General features: G+C 37.6%; 1 protein-coding gene across 1 annotated transcript in view; it reads left to right on the top strand.

Moving 5' to 3' along the window:
* Positions 1-17231, top strand: part of dnah5 (dynein, axonemal, heavy chain 5) — a 178979-nt gene that overhangs the window by 44955 nt on the left and 116793 nt on the right. The window contains exons 5-15 of the mRNA XM_078420238.1: positions 942-1160; positions 1802-1939; positions 3574-3750; positions 4815-4928; positions 6116-6223; positions 6463-6585; positions 8878-9093; positions 9938-10045; positions 12337-12422; positions 13559-13880; positions 15353-15559. Of these exons, the coding sequence (XP_078276364.1) occupies positions 942-1160; positions 1802-1939; positions 3574-3750; positions 4815-4928; positions 6116-6223; positions 6463-6585; positions 8878-9093; positions 9938-10045; positions 12337-12422; positions 13559-13880; positions 15353-15559 (1818 nt within the window). The remainder of the gene's footprint in view (positions 1-941; positions 1161-1801; positions 1940-3573; positions 3751-4814; positions 4929-6115; positions 6224-6462; positions 6586-8877; positions 9094-9937; positions 10046-12336; positions 12423-13558; positions 13881-15352; positions 15560-17231) is intronic.

Below are 17231 nucleotides of genomic sequence, written 5' to 3'. Positions count from 1 at the left end.
ACTTGAAACTTTAGATTGGGAGTTTGAGTTTCACCCAAACACTGAACACATAGATCATGTTGACGTTTTAGAGACACTATCTTTTGAACCCATGTCCACTGGTTTAGTTTGATGAAAATATCCAATTGCACAATTTGAAACTTCTTCCAGTGGAAGAACGCTGGTCAACATATATGTCCACTGGTCAACATATATTTTCTGACCAGTGTCACTACATGTCAGTACCAAATATATGTAAATTTTTGTACAAAATATTCAAATTTCTGTCCTGAGGCAGAATTGCTATACTTCTGATGATCATCTTTGATGTCATTCACCAATTAAGTTATTTATTTTCCAACGGGATGATTGCATAATTGTCACATTGGTGCAGAAGTTAACAATATACTCAGGACACAAGACTGCAGAACTTGGAATATTGAATGTAAACAATCATCAATGTGAAGAACGGTCCTGACCTGAAACTGTCTGCACATTTCTCTCCACAGATGCTGTCCGGCCTGTTGAGATCTTCAAACACTTTGTTTCTTTGCACTTTACAGTGAGCGTAGTTCAATCGTGACTTTGGCGCTGTCCATGGACAGTTTAAATATTTTGTTTGTGGTCACATGGGTTTCTTATGGGTTCTCAGGTTTCATACCACAACCCAAATATGTTTTAGTAAGCTAATTGGCTTTTGAAGATAACCAGTTGTTTTTGGCTAATGGAAAATAATTGAAGAACAAATGTGAGAGAAAATGAGTTGGCAGAGTACTGGAAAATAAGAGAGAGAATTGGGTGAATAAAATTTGTTCTTTCCAAGCTGGCATGAGCTAGATGGCCTCCCAGGTTATAAACTTAATCCAAGACTCGGATTACTGGAGCAATATTTTACAATATGCAAAGTGCAGATTGTCATTTAACATAATGGTAATTGTGTTCTTTTGTTTCAAAAATTTTAGGAAGTAAATTTCAATGTTCTTGATACGACTGATGTTGGACTGTTGAAAGCTGTAGAACATCTGCTCTCAGAAATATTTGTTCCTGCTTTGAAGAAAATGAACAGTGGTTGGGGAGAGCTGAACAATCCTCAGGCAAGCGGTGTACGCCAAGACTTCCTAAGTTCATTGGATGGATTTGTGAGCGTTTTGGCAAGTGCTCAGGAAAGCCTGATGGAAAAAGTACGGAGTTGCTACAAAATACCTTTTCATTTTGATGTTCCAAATTTCAATTTGTCCTTTATGTATTTTGACAATTAAATGAGACATGTACAAAGGTGAATATACTTGAGAGAGAACTCTTGTACCATCTAAGATAGACCCAAAATGCTGGAATAACTCAGTGGGACAGACAGCATCTCTGGATAGTAGGAATGGGTGATGTTTTGGGTCGAGACCTTTCTTCTCGACCCGAAACGTCATCCATTCCTTCTGTCCAGAGATGCTGCTTGTCCCGCTGAGTTACTCCAGCATTTTGTGTCTATCTTCAGTATAAACCAGCATATGCAGTTCCTTTCTACAATTGTTCCATCTACTTCATCTTACCTTCGATTTGTACCAGCATCTGCAGTTATTTTCCTACACATTGGTCAAAACTTAGTCGTTGTGCATATCATAAATGTCGTTATGAACTTCAGGAGCTTTATTGCACAAGAAAGACAGTAATTGAATGATTATTGGCAAAGCCATTAAAATAATGAAGAAAGGAATTTAATTCCACCAATTGAGCATTATTCATTGACTGTTTAATATATATTAATCAATATTTAAACAAGTAAGTTAAAGTATATTATATTTATGTCACTCTAAAATTATGATTATAGGTGAACTTGAAGGAATGTGGAACCTTTGACCTGAGACTTCTCAAAGGCCCAGCAGATTATTTGTCTGTAGTCAATAACACGGAAATATTAGAAAAAATCGAAGCCTGTATTAAAGTGTGGATCAAACAAATTGAGCAGGTAGTATTTTTTCTTTTCATGCATTTTTAAAAATTAAAACTGCTGGAATATCAGTCAAAACTGATGCAGAATGGTGTACAATGGTGCAGAACTTAATTTCACTCAAAATAGTAAATGGATGATGAATGGACCATGGTTAATTGTCATGGATAGAGAAGAATTTGCTGTAGATTTTGAACTTATTCTTGGATATCATGGGCCAAAAGATGCTTGCTTTCAGCTTTCAGCTGCTAGTTCAGCAGGGCTATCAGCCACCCAATATCCAATACACTTTGGATGTTCAGATAAGCATGTTGCAACACAGGAGTTAAAGAACAGCCAGAGGGCAGTTGGTTCTGCACTCACCATTTGAGTCCCGAAGTGGTGCGCTGATATCCTGAAGGGATTCATGGATCCACGTTGCTTCCTTCCCCATCCCATCTCAGTTTTCTGCCTGACAGGATTGACCACTGCCAACCTTCTGCTGACTCTGTGGAAAAATTAAGTGTAGATAACTTCAATAGTTTATTTTAATGTACTCAGCTTTTTTGTTATTTTAATGCTTTTTGCCAATTTTTATAATTATTCAAATTTATCTGATTAGTTAAAAAAAAGTGTGTTATTCGCATTTAAAAATTGTTCCAATGTATTTGAAGATTGCAAGCTGTAAAGGCCATAATGGTGTGAGATATGAAATAGGAATTCTTGCTGCCCGGAGCCCTTTGCTTCTGGCAAGATGCTTAGTCAGTGATCAGGATCACCCCCTTCATTGAGAAGAAAGTATAACTGGGCTGGTGGGGATTACTGGAGAGAGGCAAGATGAGGCAGTGGTCTGGGTCTGGACTGATCCAGCACAACCTTTCTATTCTCACATACAGTGGTACATGTGATCTGCCACTTTTTGAGATGTTGTTTTGCAGTTGATTTTGTTCAACTTTACCAAAGTAAAATTACAGTTTACTTGAGCTTTTGTCTCAATTTTCTAGTATGGTTTGATGTTTGGTGGGAGAATGAGATCCTCTGCGCCAATGCTGTCGTGTACCGATCGATTTGTAGAGGCATGGCCATTGAAGGCTAACCGTCAAATCAATTTTATTTATAAAAAGAGATTTTCTTTGCACCTTTATATCTGTGATTAAATACTCACCAACATATGATCTTGCAGAGCTCTATGTAAAGCATGCTAGTGTTTAATTTAAGATTTAACTTAAAAGACTAAAAAATAAGAAGTACTTAACTGTTAGAAAACACCTAAAAAGTAGTAAGTATATTCCATTAATTCAAAAAAGTGAAAATTACCTGTAACTCCCCTCTCTCCCTTGCAGCTATTCCTGTCCAATGTAGTGAATGGAATTTCTCATCCTGCACCTAACTAGTCAGATTTACTGGTGCCCATACACCAGAACTTATTGGGAAGCTGGGGACTCGTATGCTTACTCAGCGTTGTGCTGGAGTACTGAGCTTCCTGAAGTTAGATGGTAAATGTGAGCAATTCCATCTGGATCTTATGGCATACGTAATGAAAGTCTGAATCTGTACATGTGGACTGAATAACAGAAGAGTTTTATAATGATTGCACATTGACCCGACTACTGACAAAATGAGGCAGAGATATATCTTGAAACAAGTTTTGAAGTTGAATTGTCCCATTTTAGGTTCTTGCTGAAAGTGAACAGCTGCGTAAGGAAGCTGATGACCTGGGACCGCGTGCTGAATTGGATCACTGGAAGAAACGCATGTCAAAATTCAATTATCTACTTGATCAACTGAAGGGTCAGGATGTAAAAGCAGTACTTGGAGTTCTTGCAACAGCAAAATCAAAATTTCTTAAGGTGTCGTTGCCTATCTTTAATTTTGCTGAAATTTAAGAAAAAATTAGATTGAGATTGAGAAGATTGATAATGAATAGAGCTGAAGATGTTGCAATAAAAATGTCCTAAAAGTCCCTTAAATGAATTAGATTCAAAGGCATCTTAGTCATCTTTGGCACTAACAAATTCAGAGCACAACATATTCATGAATCTCAATACAAAAATCATGAAATAAACATTTTTCAGCTAACAATTTACAAATTTAAATCTTTCATATCTAAGGTTATTTACAACATGGATGTAATGCTGTTTCATAACATTTATACTTAAATAATTGACATAATTATGCAGTCATTCTGGGATTTTTATTTTGTAGCAGCTGCAAATATTTTAAAGAGATTGTTCAGGCCATTTAATGTGAGGTGTGAAGCATTGGGAGCTGAGATGTAAGGGGAAAATGTGCAGTTAATGGCAAGACACAACAACATTAATGTAGAAAGGGATCTTGAGGCACCAGACTGTAGTGTCCTGAAAGTAGATGGGAGTAGTAAAGAAAGCATACAGTAAGCCTACCTTCATCGGTCGGAGCATTGAGTATAACAGTCAGGAAGTCACGTCACAGTTTATAAATCTTTGGTTGGGCTGCATTTAGAGTCTTGTGTGCAATTCTGGTTGCCCCATTACAGGAAGACTTTGGAAAGGATGCAGAAGAAGTTTTTCAGAGTACCTTCATTTTTTCCAAATTTGCTTTTGTTCAAGTTTTGTTCTTGAGGTTTGGAGCTTTTGATGGGATAGATAAATCCATCTACTGATAGAAAAATATTATACATACTGGAAATTTGGTGAAACAAATCCCTGAAAAGTGCTGACAGACTTAGACAGGTTGGCAGTGTCTGAAATATTTAACATCTGATCATTAACTTCTAAAACAAAGGATTCTGTTGAAATGTTATGAACTCGCTTGGGCAGCTTACAGCCTAGCGGTATGAACATTGATTTCTCTAATTTCAAGTAACTCCTGCATTCCTTCCCCCGCCTCCCCCTTCCTAGTTCTTAGTTGAAATCATTGTGTGTTACACTTCCAGACATGGCGAGACTTGGATACTCGAATCACTGATGCAGCTAATGAGGCTAAAGACAATGTCAAGTACCTTTACACACTAGAAAAATGCTGTGATCCATTATACAACAGTGATCCTGTAAGTAATTATAGTCTTAAAGCTTATAAAATTGGGTATAATTTATCTTGCAGTGCAGATTCTTAATGGTGTATTTATAGTCATATTCCCCACGTCTTTCAAGAATATGACCGGCCTAGATTTCACGTCTTTTTAACAGTAATAGACATTGTATATCTGATTACAGTTCAAAGGAAGCTTGGAAAAAATGCATGGTTTCTCATTGCTTAGATGAATTCCCATTCCTTTGATGATTTATTGTGTAATTTAGCTGAACAACAATTGATTTTCCATAACCAATATCATTAAATAATAGGCAGCCACAGGCTTCAAATTTAAATTAAGGGTTGAGTGCTTAGTTTGCTATGAATGTCCCTTTGATGTAATGACAGAATACATCATTGCACCAATATTCATCCTGCCATGACTTCACTGCAGAGTATTTTTACGTCACATCTGCAAAATTTGTATAAAAGTTACAAATATTGCTGGACCAAGACAAGTTTGTGGCATTTTGTTTTTGCATTTCCTTTCAGCTCCAATTTTCTTTGCTAACCAACAAACTAGAATTTTGAGGAAATGGGGAGTAAAATGGGGCATCTTGGCACAGCAGAACCAGCATGATTAAAGCATTGGGAAGTTAGGGAACAACTGAGCATGTGGGGATAGGTCTCAATTCATGCAATCATATACTAAAAGAAAAATGATGAGTTGATGTGGAGTGGGGTGGGATTTAATTGTGTAAGAGGAAAAATAGGCAACATTTTATTTTGAAAGATTATGAACTTGATCATTACCTTTTGTTAAAACCGTTGGAAAAAAACCCTATAGTTTTGGTTCTGTCGCATGGATGTTGATTGAGATCACATTAACATTTATAGTGTTCCCATTGGAAAACATAATAGGCGATTAGTGTGCAATCTCACTTGTTTTAGGCCAATCAACAGGACACCATGACTCAGTCAGGAAACTCTGAAGAGTTGTACCTTGTAATGCATTTCTCAATTCCCGGGATTTGTTTAACTTGCACATTATTTGTTCAATTTAAAATGATTTCCGCCCTCATTTTTCCAGGAAGGTTTGGGCTAACACTAGGAAAATAAGTAGATTTAGGCAATGTATGACATATTCTTTAAAACGATGCTGACCTTCGCATTTAAGTTAATTGTCAGGACTTAACTGGATTTGTGTTTTAAACTTTAATGTAGGTTTCCATGGTGGAAGCAATCCCAGGCTTGATCAATGCAATTCGAATGATTCATAGCATCTCCCGTTACTACAACACTTCAGAAAAGATTACCTCTTTATTTGTAAAGGTATTATACGATTATTAGAACATAGTCTGTTCTTTGTTTATTCCTAAGGTTCTGTCAATTGAAAATGGAGAAAGAAACCAATAGTGATATACAGTCCAGTAGACCTTAATTACAGTTCATATTTTTATTTTCTCAACAATTTGCATTTTGTACCGTAAATGACATTTGCTTGATAATTTCTATTTTATTTTAACGTTTTATTTTCTCTTAAGTAATGTTCATTGGTTGCTGATTTTTAGGTGACTAACCAGATGATAACAGCCTGCAAAACATATATAACAAATAATGGCACAGCTACAATATGGAATCAACCACAGGAAGTGATAGTTACAAAATTGAAGTCTGCAATTCACTTAAACCAGGTAAAGAAGCTATACTAAAATGGTTTAACATTTTAAAACAAGACAATCTATATTATTAGGTCATAAGGTCATAAGTGATAGGAGTAAAATTAGGCCATTCGGCCCATCAAGTCTACTCCGTCATTCAATCATGGCTGATCCATCTCTCCCTCCGAACCCCATTCTTCTGCCTTCCCCCCATAACCTTTGACACGTGTTCTAATCAAAAATCTATCTATCTCTGCCTTAAAAATATCTACTGACTTGGCCTCTACATCCTCCTGTGGCAAAGAATTCCACAGATTCACCACCCTCTGACTAAATAAATTTATCCTAATCTCCTTCCTAAAAGTCCAAAGATCAAATCAAATTGTCACATGGGACCCCTTTTTCAGAATTTTCCTTTTTCCACTAGGTGTGCATATTGGGAAGTTTGCAGTATTGGTATTTCCCTGTGCTTGATGGAGTGTCGTTCTCAGCAGGAGATTCTGCAGGCTTGTGTGGTGCAAGTGAAGGAGCAGTTGTTAGAATGAGATTAGATTGGTTTATTGTCATGTACACCAGGATGTAATGAAACTCCTTGTTCAATTATCGAGTCTATATATTGTAGATGGTATGTATCATAGTTGTGTTAATCTGGTTGGTGGTGGGAATGCCAGTCAAGTGGGTTTGAGCTGCATCTATCCAATGGAAAGAATTTCATCAGATTTCTGATTTACGCTTTTTATATGGTGAAATGACGGCAGTTAGGTTGTAAATCATTCAATGTAGAACAAACAACTCCTGATTAGCTTTCAAAGTCACAAATTTTATGTGTGTTCAAATGTGGTTTATCTTAGCTTTTCTCAATAAATTATTGAAAAGCTTCCAGACGGTTTATCTTCTGCTGTTTCTAATGCAGAAATTGAAATGGAAACTTCATCCTACTCTTACAATGCAGATGTATCTCCTACAAATGTTATTTTAAAAATACTGCATTAACACTTATGCTGCAATTTTGCTTCCTCTTTTTCAACCTGACCCAAAAAGTCCATGCCAATATTTATGCTTCATTTGAGTATTCTAATCTGTCTTCTATTCATTTATCTGTTAACTGTTTATCTGTTTTTTGAAAATGGATCTAATATATTTACATAGGTGACTCTAACGCATTGACATAAAATCAACATTGCATGTTGATTGCCATTTAAATTTGCCTAACTGTATACTGGTGTGCTCCGATGCTGAGAACTATATTCCACACTCTGCATCTTTCCCATGGCACTTTCTATTTTACTTGAGTTTGACTTGAATGCATTTATGTCACATAATATCTGATCTATTTGGATAGCCTGCAAAACAAAGCCATTCACTGTACCTCAGTGCACGTGCCAATAATAAACCTACATTTGATGTGTTTTAGCATTGCACCAAATAGCATCCCGATTGGCATGTTGGGCATGCATCATTTGCCACATTCAAACTGGTTTACTATCTGTAGCAGCCCGTGCGGCACAGTGGCACAGTGGTAGATTTGTTGCCTTATAGCACCAGAGGCCTGGGTTCGACCCTGACTACGGGTGCTGTCTGCATGGAGTCTGTACGTTCTCCCCATGCCGTGTGGGTGTCCGGTTTCCTCCCACACTCCCACAGACGTACAGGTTTGTAGATTAATTGGCTTTGGTAAAGATTCTAAATTGTCCCTAGTGTGTAGGATTGTGCTAGTGTATGAGGTGATCGGTGGGCCAAAGGGTCTGTTTCTGCACTGTATCTCTAAACTAAAAATCTCTAAACTAATCCCTATACAGCCTAATTCTGAAGCCATTAAACCCTCTGCATTAACCTTCTTTGTTGCAGTTTCTATGTGAATTCAATGAAATTGCTCAGAATCATAGTTGTATGCTGACCTTCATGCCTATCTATACAGATCCCATTTGGCTGTATTAATTCCATATTCCTCTATGCCCTGCACATGCACATATTTGTAAGATGCCTCTTAAATGGTACTACTCTTGTCATTGGTGTTGGCCTTGAATTCTGCATCACTGTTCAACGTTGGAATAGCTTGCTACAATTCAACATTTTAAGCCTTTTGTGGCTTTATTTCTCCTTTATTTACCTGCAGAATTGTTAAGAATAAATTGAATTATTCCCACGGTTGAATTTGTTCGATGCCCAAACTGTAGTCATAAAATTCAATTCCACTCCTGAAATCTGTGTCCTTCAGAAATGAAGGTACTCGCTTATTTCAGGTCTATTGCGCACAATAAATATAATGATATATCTTCATTTTTAAATCAATTTCTTTTCAAGATGCTGTGTTACATTTTTCAGGAATATCAACGCTGTTTTCACAAAATAAAGAAAAAACTTGAACAGAGCCCAGCAGAGCGACAGTTTGATTTCAGTGAAATGTACATATTTGGCAAGTTTGATACATTTCAAAGACGCCTGATTAAAATCATTGGTATATTTGGTTCCATATCTGCGTACTCTGCTCTCCAAGATTCCAAAATTGAAGGACTGGAAGCATTGTCTGCCCAATTTCAGGTACTTTTGCAAAGCTTGGTGTAGGTAAAGAAGTGCCAACGCTCAATTTTGTTTTGAGGTAAAACTAGCGGGTCAGGCACCATCTGCAGAAGGAATGGACAAACAACATTTCGAGTTGGAACCCTTCTTCAGACTGATTCCTTCCATCGATGCTGCCTGTCCCATTGAGTTCCTCCAGCACTTCATGTTTTGCTCAAGATTTCAGCATCTGTAGTCCCTTGCGTCTAAAATCAATTTGTTTTGCTGTGATAACAAAATAGTTTTTCCATCTCGAGTTGCAGTAGGGTGGAAGGATGCAGTGCCACTGATTCTGAAACTGTCTGAAGAATAGTTTGGGGGACGGGGACGAGGATTTATTTTTTAAATGGTTGACAATCTTCCCACATTTTGATGGTTGGTACTGGTGCAGTTTAGGCTCGTGCTGAAAAACCCCCAAATTCAGCTGATTCTCTGAAGGCAATGTATTTCCAGGTTGCAAAAGAAGAGGAATAACACTAAATTCAACCTACAACCGAATTTCTTCTTGTACCAGCCTAAATCTTTATGCACCATAGAGAACGTGCAGTTCTTGTAGGTCTTGATTCTGTGAATATCATAAAACTTTTAAATGTATGCAATTGATGATCTTAGAAAGATTTCATGAAACAGATTGCTCAATATAGATTCTCTAATCATGGTAATCTAGTCAAGAATGAATATGAATTGTCCTTACAAAATAGAAGAACTCTGTTTAAAAAAAAGTCCAAATAATAAAATAGGTAAGATACTGAATTAGATTGCTAAGATAAAAAGTGATCACTTTAATGATTTTGCTAATATGACCAATTCAATACTGTTGTTGTAGGGTATTGTTACGGTTTTGAAGAAGAAGCAGTACAACTTCCTAGATCAGAGGAAAGCTGATTTTGACCAAGACTATGATGAGTTTTGTAAGCAGACTGATGATGTGCATGTAAGTATTGAGTGCGCTGTGAGGGAAATGATAACTGCTTTATAGAATACTTGGTTTGCAAAGTACAATTATCTAGAAATCAATTAAAATGTTTGCCTATTTTTTGCAGCGGCCATCAGGTCAGACACAGGTTTCGCTGAGATTGCTTTGCTGGTGTTTTTGTTTTCCTTTTGCTCTTTCAAGCCTAAAACAATGTTAGTCTTTGGCCTTTAAATTAATCTTGTTTTATTTTGTATAATAGCACTGTTACAGTTTGAATCTCATAATTTTTTTCTTGAGTATTGCACCTTATAACTTCAACTGGCTTCATTCACTAATATACATTTTTCAGATCATTTCAATCCATGAAAATATGTAAATTTCAAAAGTTAACATTACTTAACATAACTTTTTAAAGATTTTTTTAAAAAACACAGCTGTATGTGTTGATTATGATATGATTCCTTGTTTGAACTAGCAGGTCTTCATTGGGTGGGTTTTCCCAGCCAGAGAGCTGGGAAAATCAATGGCTCAAATCATTGCCTCATTGGATTCAATGAGGGATCTATCTGGGCAATGAAATGCTTGCAAGGTCTGACGATCGAGTGCTACAGCTTCTTATCTGGAATGATCCATTTATGGCCATGTTTGTCAGGAGATTTGTTCTACGCAATATGTATCCTATTGTGATTGAATAAATATATTCTATATTCAGGTAGTTCTGGTCTTACGTGATTGTTGCATACTTAAGAAATCTTGTGTTATAGAAAATCGAGTAATGAAGACGATCATGTTAATTGAGGAAAGAGAGTTGATGCTAGCGTTTCAGACTCACAATAACAAAGTTCTTTACTCACAGGATTTTTAAAAATCAAGACCATTATCATATCATATATATACAGCCGGAAACAGGCCATTTCGGCCCTCCAAGTCCGTGCCGCCCAGTGATCCCCGTACATTAACACTATCCTACACCCACTAGGGACAATTTTTACATTTACCCAGCCAATTAACCTACATACCTGTACGTCTTTGGAGTGTGGGAGGAAACCGAAGATCTCGGAGAAAACCCACGCAGGTCACGGGGAGAATGTACAAACTCCTTACAGTGCAGCACCCGTAGTCAGGATCGAACCTGAGTCTCCGGCGCTGCATTCGCTGTAAAGCAGCAACTCTACCGCTGCGCTACCGTGCCGCCCGATGTGGCTCATGGCTATATGTTTAATTTAATTACAGCAATCTACTAAATGGTGTATGTTAAATTGTCTTATAGAATATTGTTGCACATCGGTTTCAGTGGCCATCCATGGTCAAAGTAACAAAGTCAAAGTAACAGATGTGTTCTTAAGAGTCAATGGTGACTGATTGGGTATGGAAGATGGAAGAGGAGATGGAAACAGGTTTTGTTTTTCACATATATTGTTTAGATCCCTCCTTTCTGCTTGTCAATTTCCAGTTGTCCATCAAAATTGTGTTAGGACAATTTTGGCCCACATCCTGTAAATATGATTTCCTTGGGCATCCCTTGTGTAAGTGACAAAAGCTAGACAAAAAGAAGATAAAAGGATGAGGAAAGAAGAGGAAGGAAATGTAAAGCCAGAGAGAGGGATATTGCTATGAAGGGACAGTGGGGAGGGGAAGGAGTGGGGGGGGGGGGGAGTTAAAGGGGAAATGACAGACAGTGGGCTGGGAGATGAGCTAATCACGGAGGGGAAATGGGCAGGGTGACTGGGGGTAGGGGATGAAGGGAGAAATGGTTGTGCACACCCATTCAACTGTCCCCCCCCCCCCCCCCCCCCACAGTCACCTTCCATCATTTATCCATCTGCCATCACCAAGTGCCTCGTTTCTCTTTTATTCTTCCCGTTCCTTTCCTCTTCCACCTGCATCCCTCCCTCTGGCTTTACATTTCACTCCTCTTCTCCTCAAAGATACCATTTTGTCTCTTTTTCATCTCTCAATTTTGTCATCACGCTTTCCATCTTCTGATCAAGCCCAACCATTTGTATCCACCCATTACTTGCCAGGCTTCGTCCTGCCTCCATCTCTCTTTTCCAACTACTCCTTTCTACAATCAGTCTATAGAAAGGCCCGACTCAAAACCTCACGTCCATTTTCTCCGCAGATGCTGCCTGACCAACAGAGTTCCTCCAGCACTCAGTGTTTTGCTCAATACCATAGATGTCCTGGACTCACTCAAGAACAAGTGACCAACAGCAGCAAAGCAGATTTTCTTCTTTTTTTTAAGTAACAGTGATATTATCTTTTCACATCCAGTATTGAATCTGAATTGAAATATGCTTCTTCCACAGAGCCAACTGAAGATATTTATAGAAAGCACAGTTGAAAATATTAGGAATACAGAAAGAGCTCTAACAGTACTGAAGAAATTTGAAAGGTAATATGATTATCTACATATCAGTTGTTTCATGTCACGTTTAAGTTCAAATGATATAAATTCACCACATTTAGGGCATGGGCCAAAATTTCATTTAGAGATGCATTAGTAGCATTTGGACAACTATTGTTCCTCACTGGGATCTCAATCATTGTAAGAAAGATAATATTCTATTTTTGCACTTGAATACAAGTCCTGGAATGGAGCAATAATGAGAAGGATGGAGATCTTGATTGAGCTAGACCAAGCTACATGAACCAGATGTTGATTGTGTTAATATATTTGAATGCCATAGAAATAAAACAAAAATATTTTTGAAATTAACCACAAAATACACCGATTCTTATACATTTTCAACAAGGGATCCCAAGGCATCATTATCGCCTTATTTAAAAAATGTAAAGAGCCTCATGTCTCCTTTGGAGCCTCATGGCTAATATGTTATTTGTCAGACAATTAAAAAAAACATATTTTTTTCCTTGTGTTGTCTTCTTAAACCTTTTAAAAAGGCCCCAACTCTACTTGCCTTTTACCTTGTGTCGGTGGCTCCAAAGAGAATTGTGGGGGTTTCTGGTTGTGATTTCTTTGTCTGTGGAAGTAGAATGCAATGGAAATCAGATGCTAGTACATCTAACATCCCATTTTTGTCCCGGACAACAATTAGTCCAGGACAAATCTGCTCATTCTGAACTGAGGGTCCAGATGCATTTTATAAGCTACTGACCTATATAGTGATGCATTATTTATTTTCATAGAGCCATTAGCCTTCCATATAAACGAATTTTGTACTCTTTATTTGACTAAATATTAGAAATATTAAAAAAATTGAAGACATAAAAGTAGATATATTCGTTATTACCTTAAATTGTGGGGTAGTTAATAACAGATATATCTGCTTTTATGTCCATTTTTTAAATCACTTTTTAATTTCTTGATTTATATGAATTTCAACTTTTTTGCATGACTGTGAGAGGAGCAAACAAGCCCTTTGCCAGTATGAGTCGTCAGAAAGCTGTTGGAAATCATAAAAGATTACCACGAGCATGATAATAGCTGGGGATGGAGGAATAGTGAAGGCTTATTCAAGGTAGCGATCAAGAATATTGATTAATTTATAAAAATTGTTGTTTATCCAGATTTGAGATATCAGATCTTGCTATTGATGAAAAATACCAGAAAGTCCTTCAAAATTATGGACATGACATTGAGATGGTGTCCAAACTTTACACCAGACAAAAGAATGATCCTCCTATTGCACGAGACATGCCGCCAATAGCAGGGAAGATCCTGTGGGCACGTCAGCTTTTTCATAAGATTCAGGAACCAATGGAACTTTTTCAACAACTGCCAAACATTCTGCAGACAGCTGATGCCAAGCGCATTGTTCGCAACTATAATAAAGTGGCAAAGGTTTTGCTGGAATTTGAGGTGTTGTACCATCGAGGCTGGCTGAGACAGGTAATGAATTGTGGAGAACAAAAAATATATAATTATGCTTTTGACAGCAATACTGATGACACTGAGAATGTTGTGGAGAATGTTGTTTAAAAAAACAGCCAATTGCATATTGCTATAAAATAGGCTTTAGTGAGTTATGTTACAATGTGCAATGTAAATTTGCAATTTGTAGATAATCAATCTGAAATGCACACAGTAGGGATAGAGTAAAGTTGAACTTGAAATGCTGCTCAGCTTTGAAGTGATATCCTAGCCAATGTGGTGGTGGTGGCAGGTTAAGAAAAATATATAAATATGAGGAACAAAGTGGGACTCTTTAATAACTTTTCACAATATCGTTTGATTATTGATTTAATCATGTCTCCTCTCCACCTTTTGTCCCTTCTCCATTCTGCCCAACCTTCTTTTCTTATCTCCCACCATTTCTTCTCTGAAAGCCCAATTTTTTTTATAGGCGCTGCATGCCTTTAGATAGCTCATTGAAATAGACCATTGTTCAAAAAGCAAAATATAACACCCCAGAGTAAATGGAATAATGCAGGAAATATGCAGCAGATCAGCCACAGCTTTGGAGAGAAACAGGTTACATTTATATGACCTTTGGTCTTTCATTTGGGTTCTCTTACTGCGTTAAAACGTCACATAAAGCAAGTTAATGGACCCAGCTTTTTTGTTAATATGAAATGTCATCATTCAGAACAATCAGCATTGGTGCTGCCTAATGTAGTGAGTAGTTCCAGAATCTTCTGTTTTTACAGCTCTTTTATTTAAGAATTAGTTTCAGCAATGATTGTGAAAAGATGTCCCATTATGATTCATATTATTGGCAAGCTGAAAACCTTCATAAGCTTAGGAACTTCCAACAGTATTCTTTGATAGTGATAAGAAACAAAGGTACTCATAAATGAAAAAAAAACTGGGAATGCTGGAAGACTGAAATAAATCAGAAAAACCTGGAAATTCTCAGCATGTCAAACAACATGTTTAATCTGAAAAGATAACTCGTTCTCTTCCACAGGCGCTGCCTGGCTGACTAAGTGCTTTGTTTCTTATTTCAAAGATGCTGGGTGTGGTTGTAATGTCTGTACTAACATCTTCAGTTTGCTGAAGAAACTAGTTTGTCATTATAAATTGGGACTGCTAGCTGTTTTTGTTCAGGCACTTATTCAATAATCCTGCTGTACAATTATGGAAAACATATAAATGATGTAGCAGCAAAATAAATTACCTGACTGTGACAGTTAAATTCAAAATAAGTAAAAGGCATTATCAGGGTGAAAGGAAACCAACTGCCTGATGGTCAAATGCAGCTTTTAGATGCTAAAAGAAAATATTTCAAAATGTATTTCATTCCAGAACTAAAACATGAATTGTCTCTGAAGGCTTGGTTGTGATAGAATGAATGGTGTATTTTCCCAATGAGTGAAATGGCTTCTTTATTTTATCACTTTTTTTTTTACATTGCCCCTTAGATTGAAGTAGCTAAAGCAGGATTGCAGGCGTCATTGCTGGTGAAAGCCCCAGAGACGGGGGAACTGTTTGTCAACTTTGATCCACAAATCCTAATGTTAATACGTGAAACTGAATGCATGGCCAAGATGGGACTTGAAATTCCTCCTTTCGCTAAAGTATTTCAGCAGAAACAGAACATCCTTAAGAAGAACTATAATAGACTCCAGGTAATGGTTTGAGGTGTTCCAAAAAAAAAAAAAATGTTAGTATTTACTTGATTAAACCTATTGTCCGTGGATACCTAAGGAGATCTGAGGTGCACTGCACCCAATAAACTAGCATTCCGGTTTTCTATTTGATGCTTTAGCTTATATTAACTGACAGTGGATCATCAAATGCAGATCCTCACTAAGTTTATTTGCTTCAGGAAAAAAAAGAGGAACTGCATGCACCAGAGAAGGCTGCAGCTTTTGGTTCTTTTGAGGCCTGGGGGTAAAAAACAGTCTGAGTCACTCAGTGTGGTCGTACAAATGGAAGCTGGCCTTTCAACCCAACTGGTCCATGCCGACTAGTTTGCCTAACCAAGTTAGTCCTCTTTGCTTGTTTGTGGTCCACATCCCTCTCACTCTTTTCTGCCCATGTACCTGTTCAAATGTCATTTAAGCTTCAGAATTTCACCCAACGCTCTCAGTTATTCTGGCAGTTCATTTCACATGTCAACAACACTCTGTGTGGAAAAAGTTACCCCTCATGTTTCACTTAAATCTTTCCCCTCACCTTAAATCTGTGGTCCCTAGTTTTGGATTCTCCTACGAAGGGAAAAGGGACCATCCACTTATCTATGCCCTTCATGATTTTTTTATACCTCTCAGGTCACCCCTCAACCTACGTCATTCCAGGAAAACAAGTCCCTCGTAATTACTCAAGCTCTCCAGTCCTGGTAAATATTTTCTGCGCTCTTTCCAGTTTAATGGCATGCTTCCTATAGCTGTGTAACTAGAAATGTGCGCAATACTTCAAGTGTAGTCACACCAACATCTTCATTCATATCAGGTCATTAAATGGTGGAACAGGTTTGTGGGGCCAACCCTTACTCCTCATTCATATGTTTGAATTAAACCTGGTTGTGAATGCAAAAAAGTCATATTACAGTTTCTGGAGATAATAGGTCATGCAGCATCCGTTGGGAAAGAAAGTTAGTGTCATCGACCTGAAACACTAATTGAATCTCTTCCCAAAAAAGCTGCCTGACCTGATTGTCCCCTTTTTTTAAAACTCTTTTTTGTTTTAATGTTTTTTGGAATACTCCAAGAATTCTTGTGTATCTTATAGTCTGATGTTTGGTTATTGCACTGGGATTGATAATGTTTAAATAATTTCCAAATGACTTTGGGGACTTAGTAATGCTCTTGTGTTATCACATCGGCATTGTGCAAATAATTGCCACAGCAACAGACAGAGGCTGATGCTCCTGTTGTAGGAAGGAGCAAAATTACTTGCGTTGTAGAATTTTCATGCCGCTGGGTTGGTAAATCCAAGAGAACAGGCACCTGAGGTATTGCAGAAAAGAAGGATGATAAAATTACCTTTCGATTATTGATTGTGGAATCAGTTATGTATAATGTTGAATGTTTAGTTTAGTGTAGAGATACAGTGCGGAAACAGGCCCTTTCGGCCCACCGGGTCCGCGCCGACCAGCGATCCCCGCACATTAACACTATCCTATACCCACTAGGGACAATTTTTACATTTATCAAGCCAATTAACCTAGAAACCTTCTTTGGAATGTGGGAGGAAACCGAAGATCTCGGAGAAAATCCACGCAGGTCACGGGGAGAACGTACAAACTCCATAAAGACAGCACCTGTAGTCGGGATCGAACCCGGGTCTCCGGCGCTG

This window comes from Rhinoraja longicauda, chromosome 2, assembly GCF_053455715.1.
Source record: "Rhinoraja longicauda isolate Sanriku21f chromosome 2, sRhiLon1.1, whole genome shotgun sequence".
NCBI classification, from domain to species: domain Eukaryota; kingdom Metazoa; phylum Chordata; class Chondrichthyes; order Rajiformes; family Arhynchobatidae; genus Rhinoraja; species Rhinoraja longicauda.
Note: the sequence above shows the minus strand (reverse complement) of the source record. Positions and strands in the feature narration are given on the sequence as shown.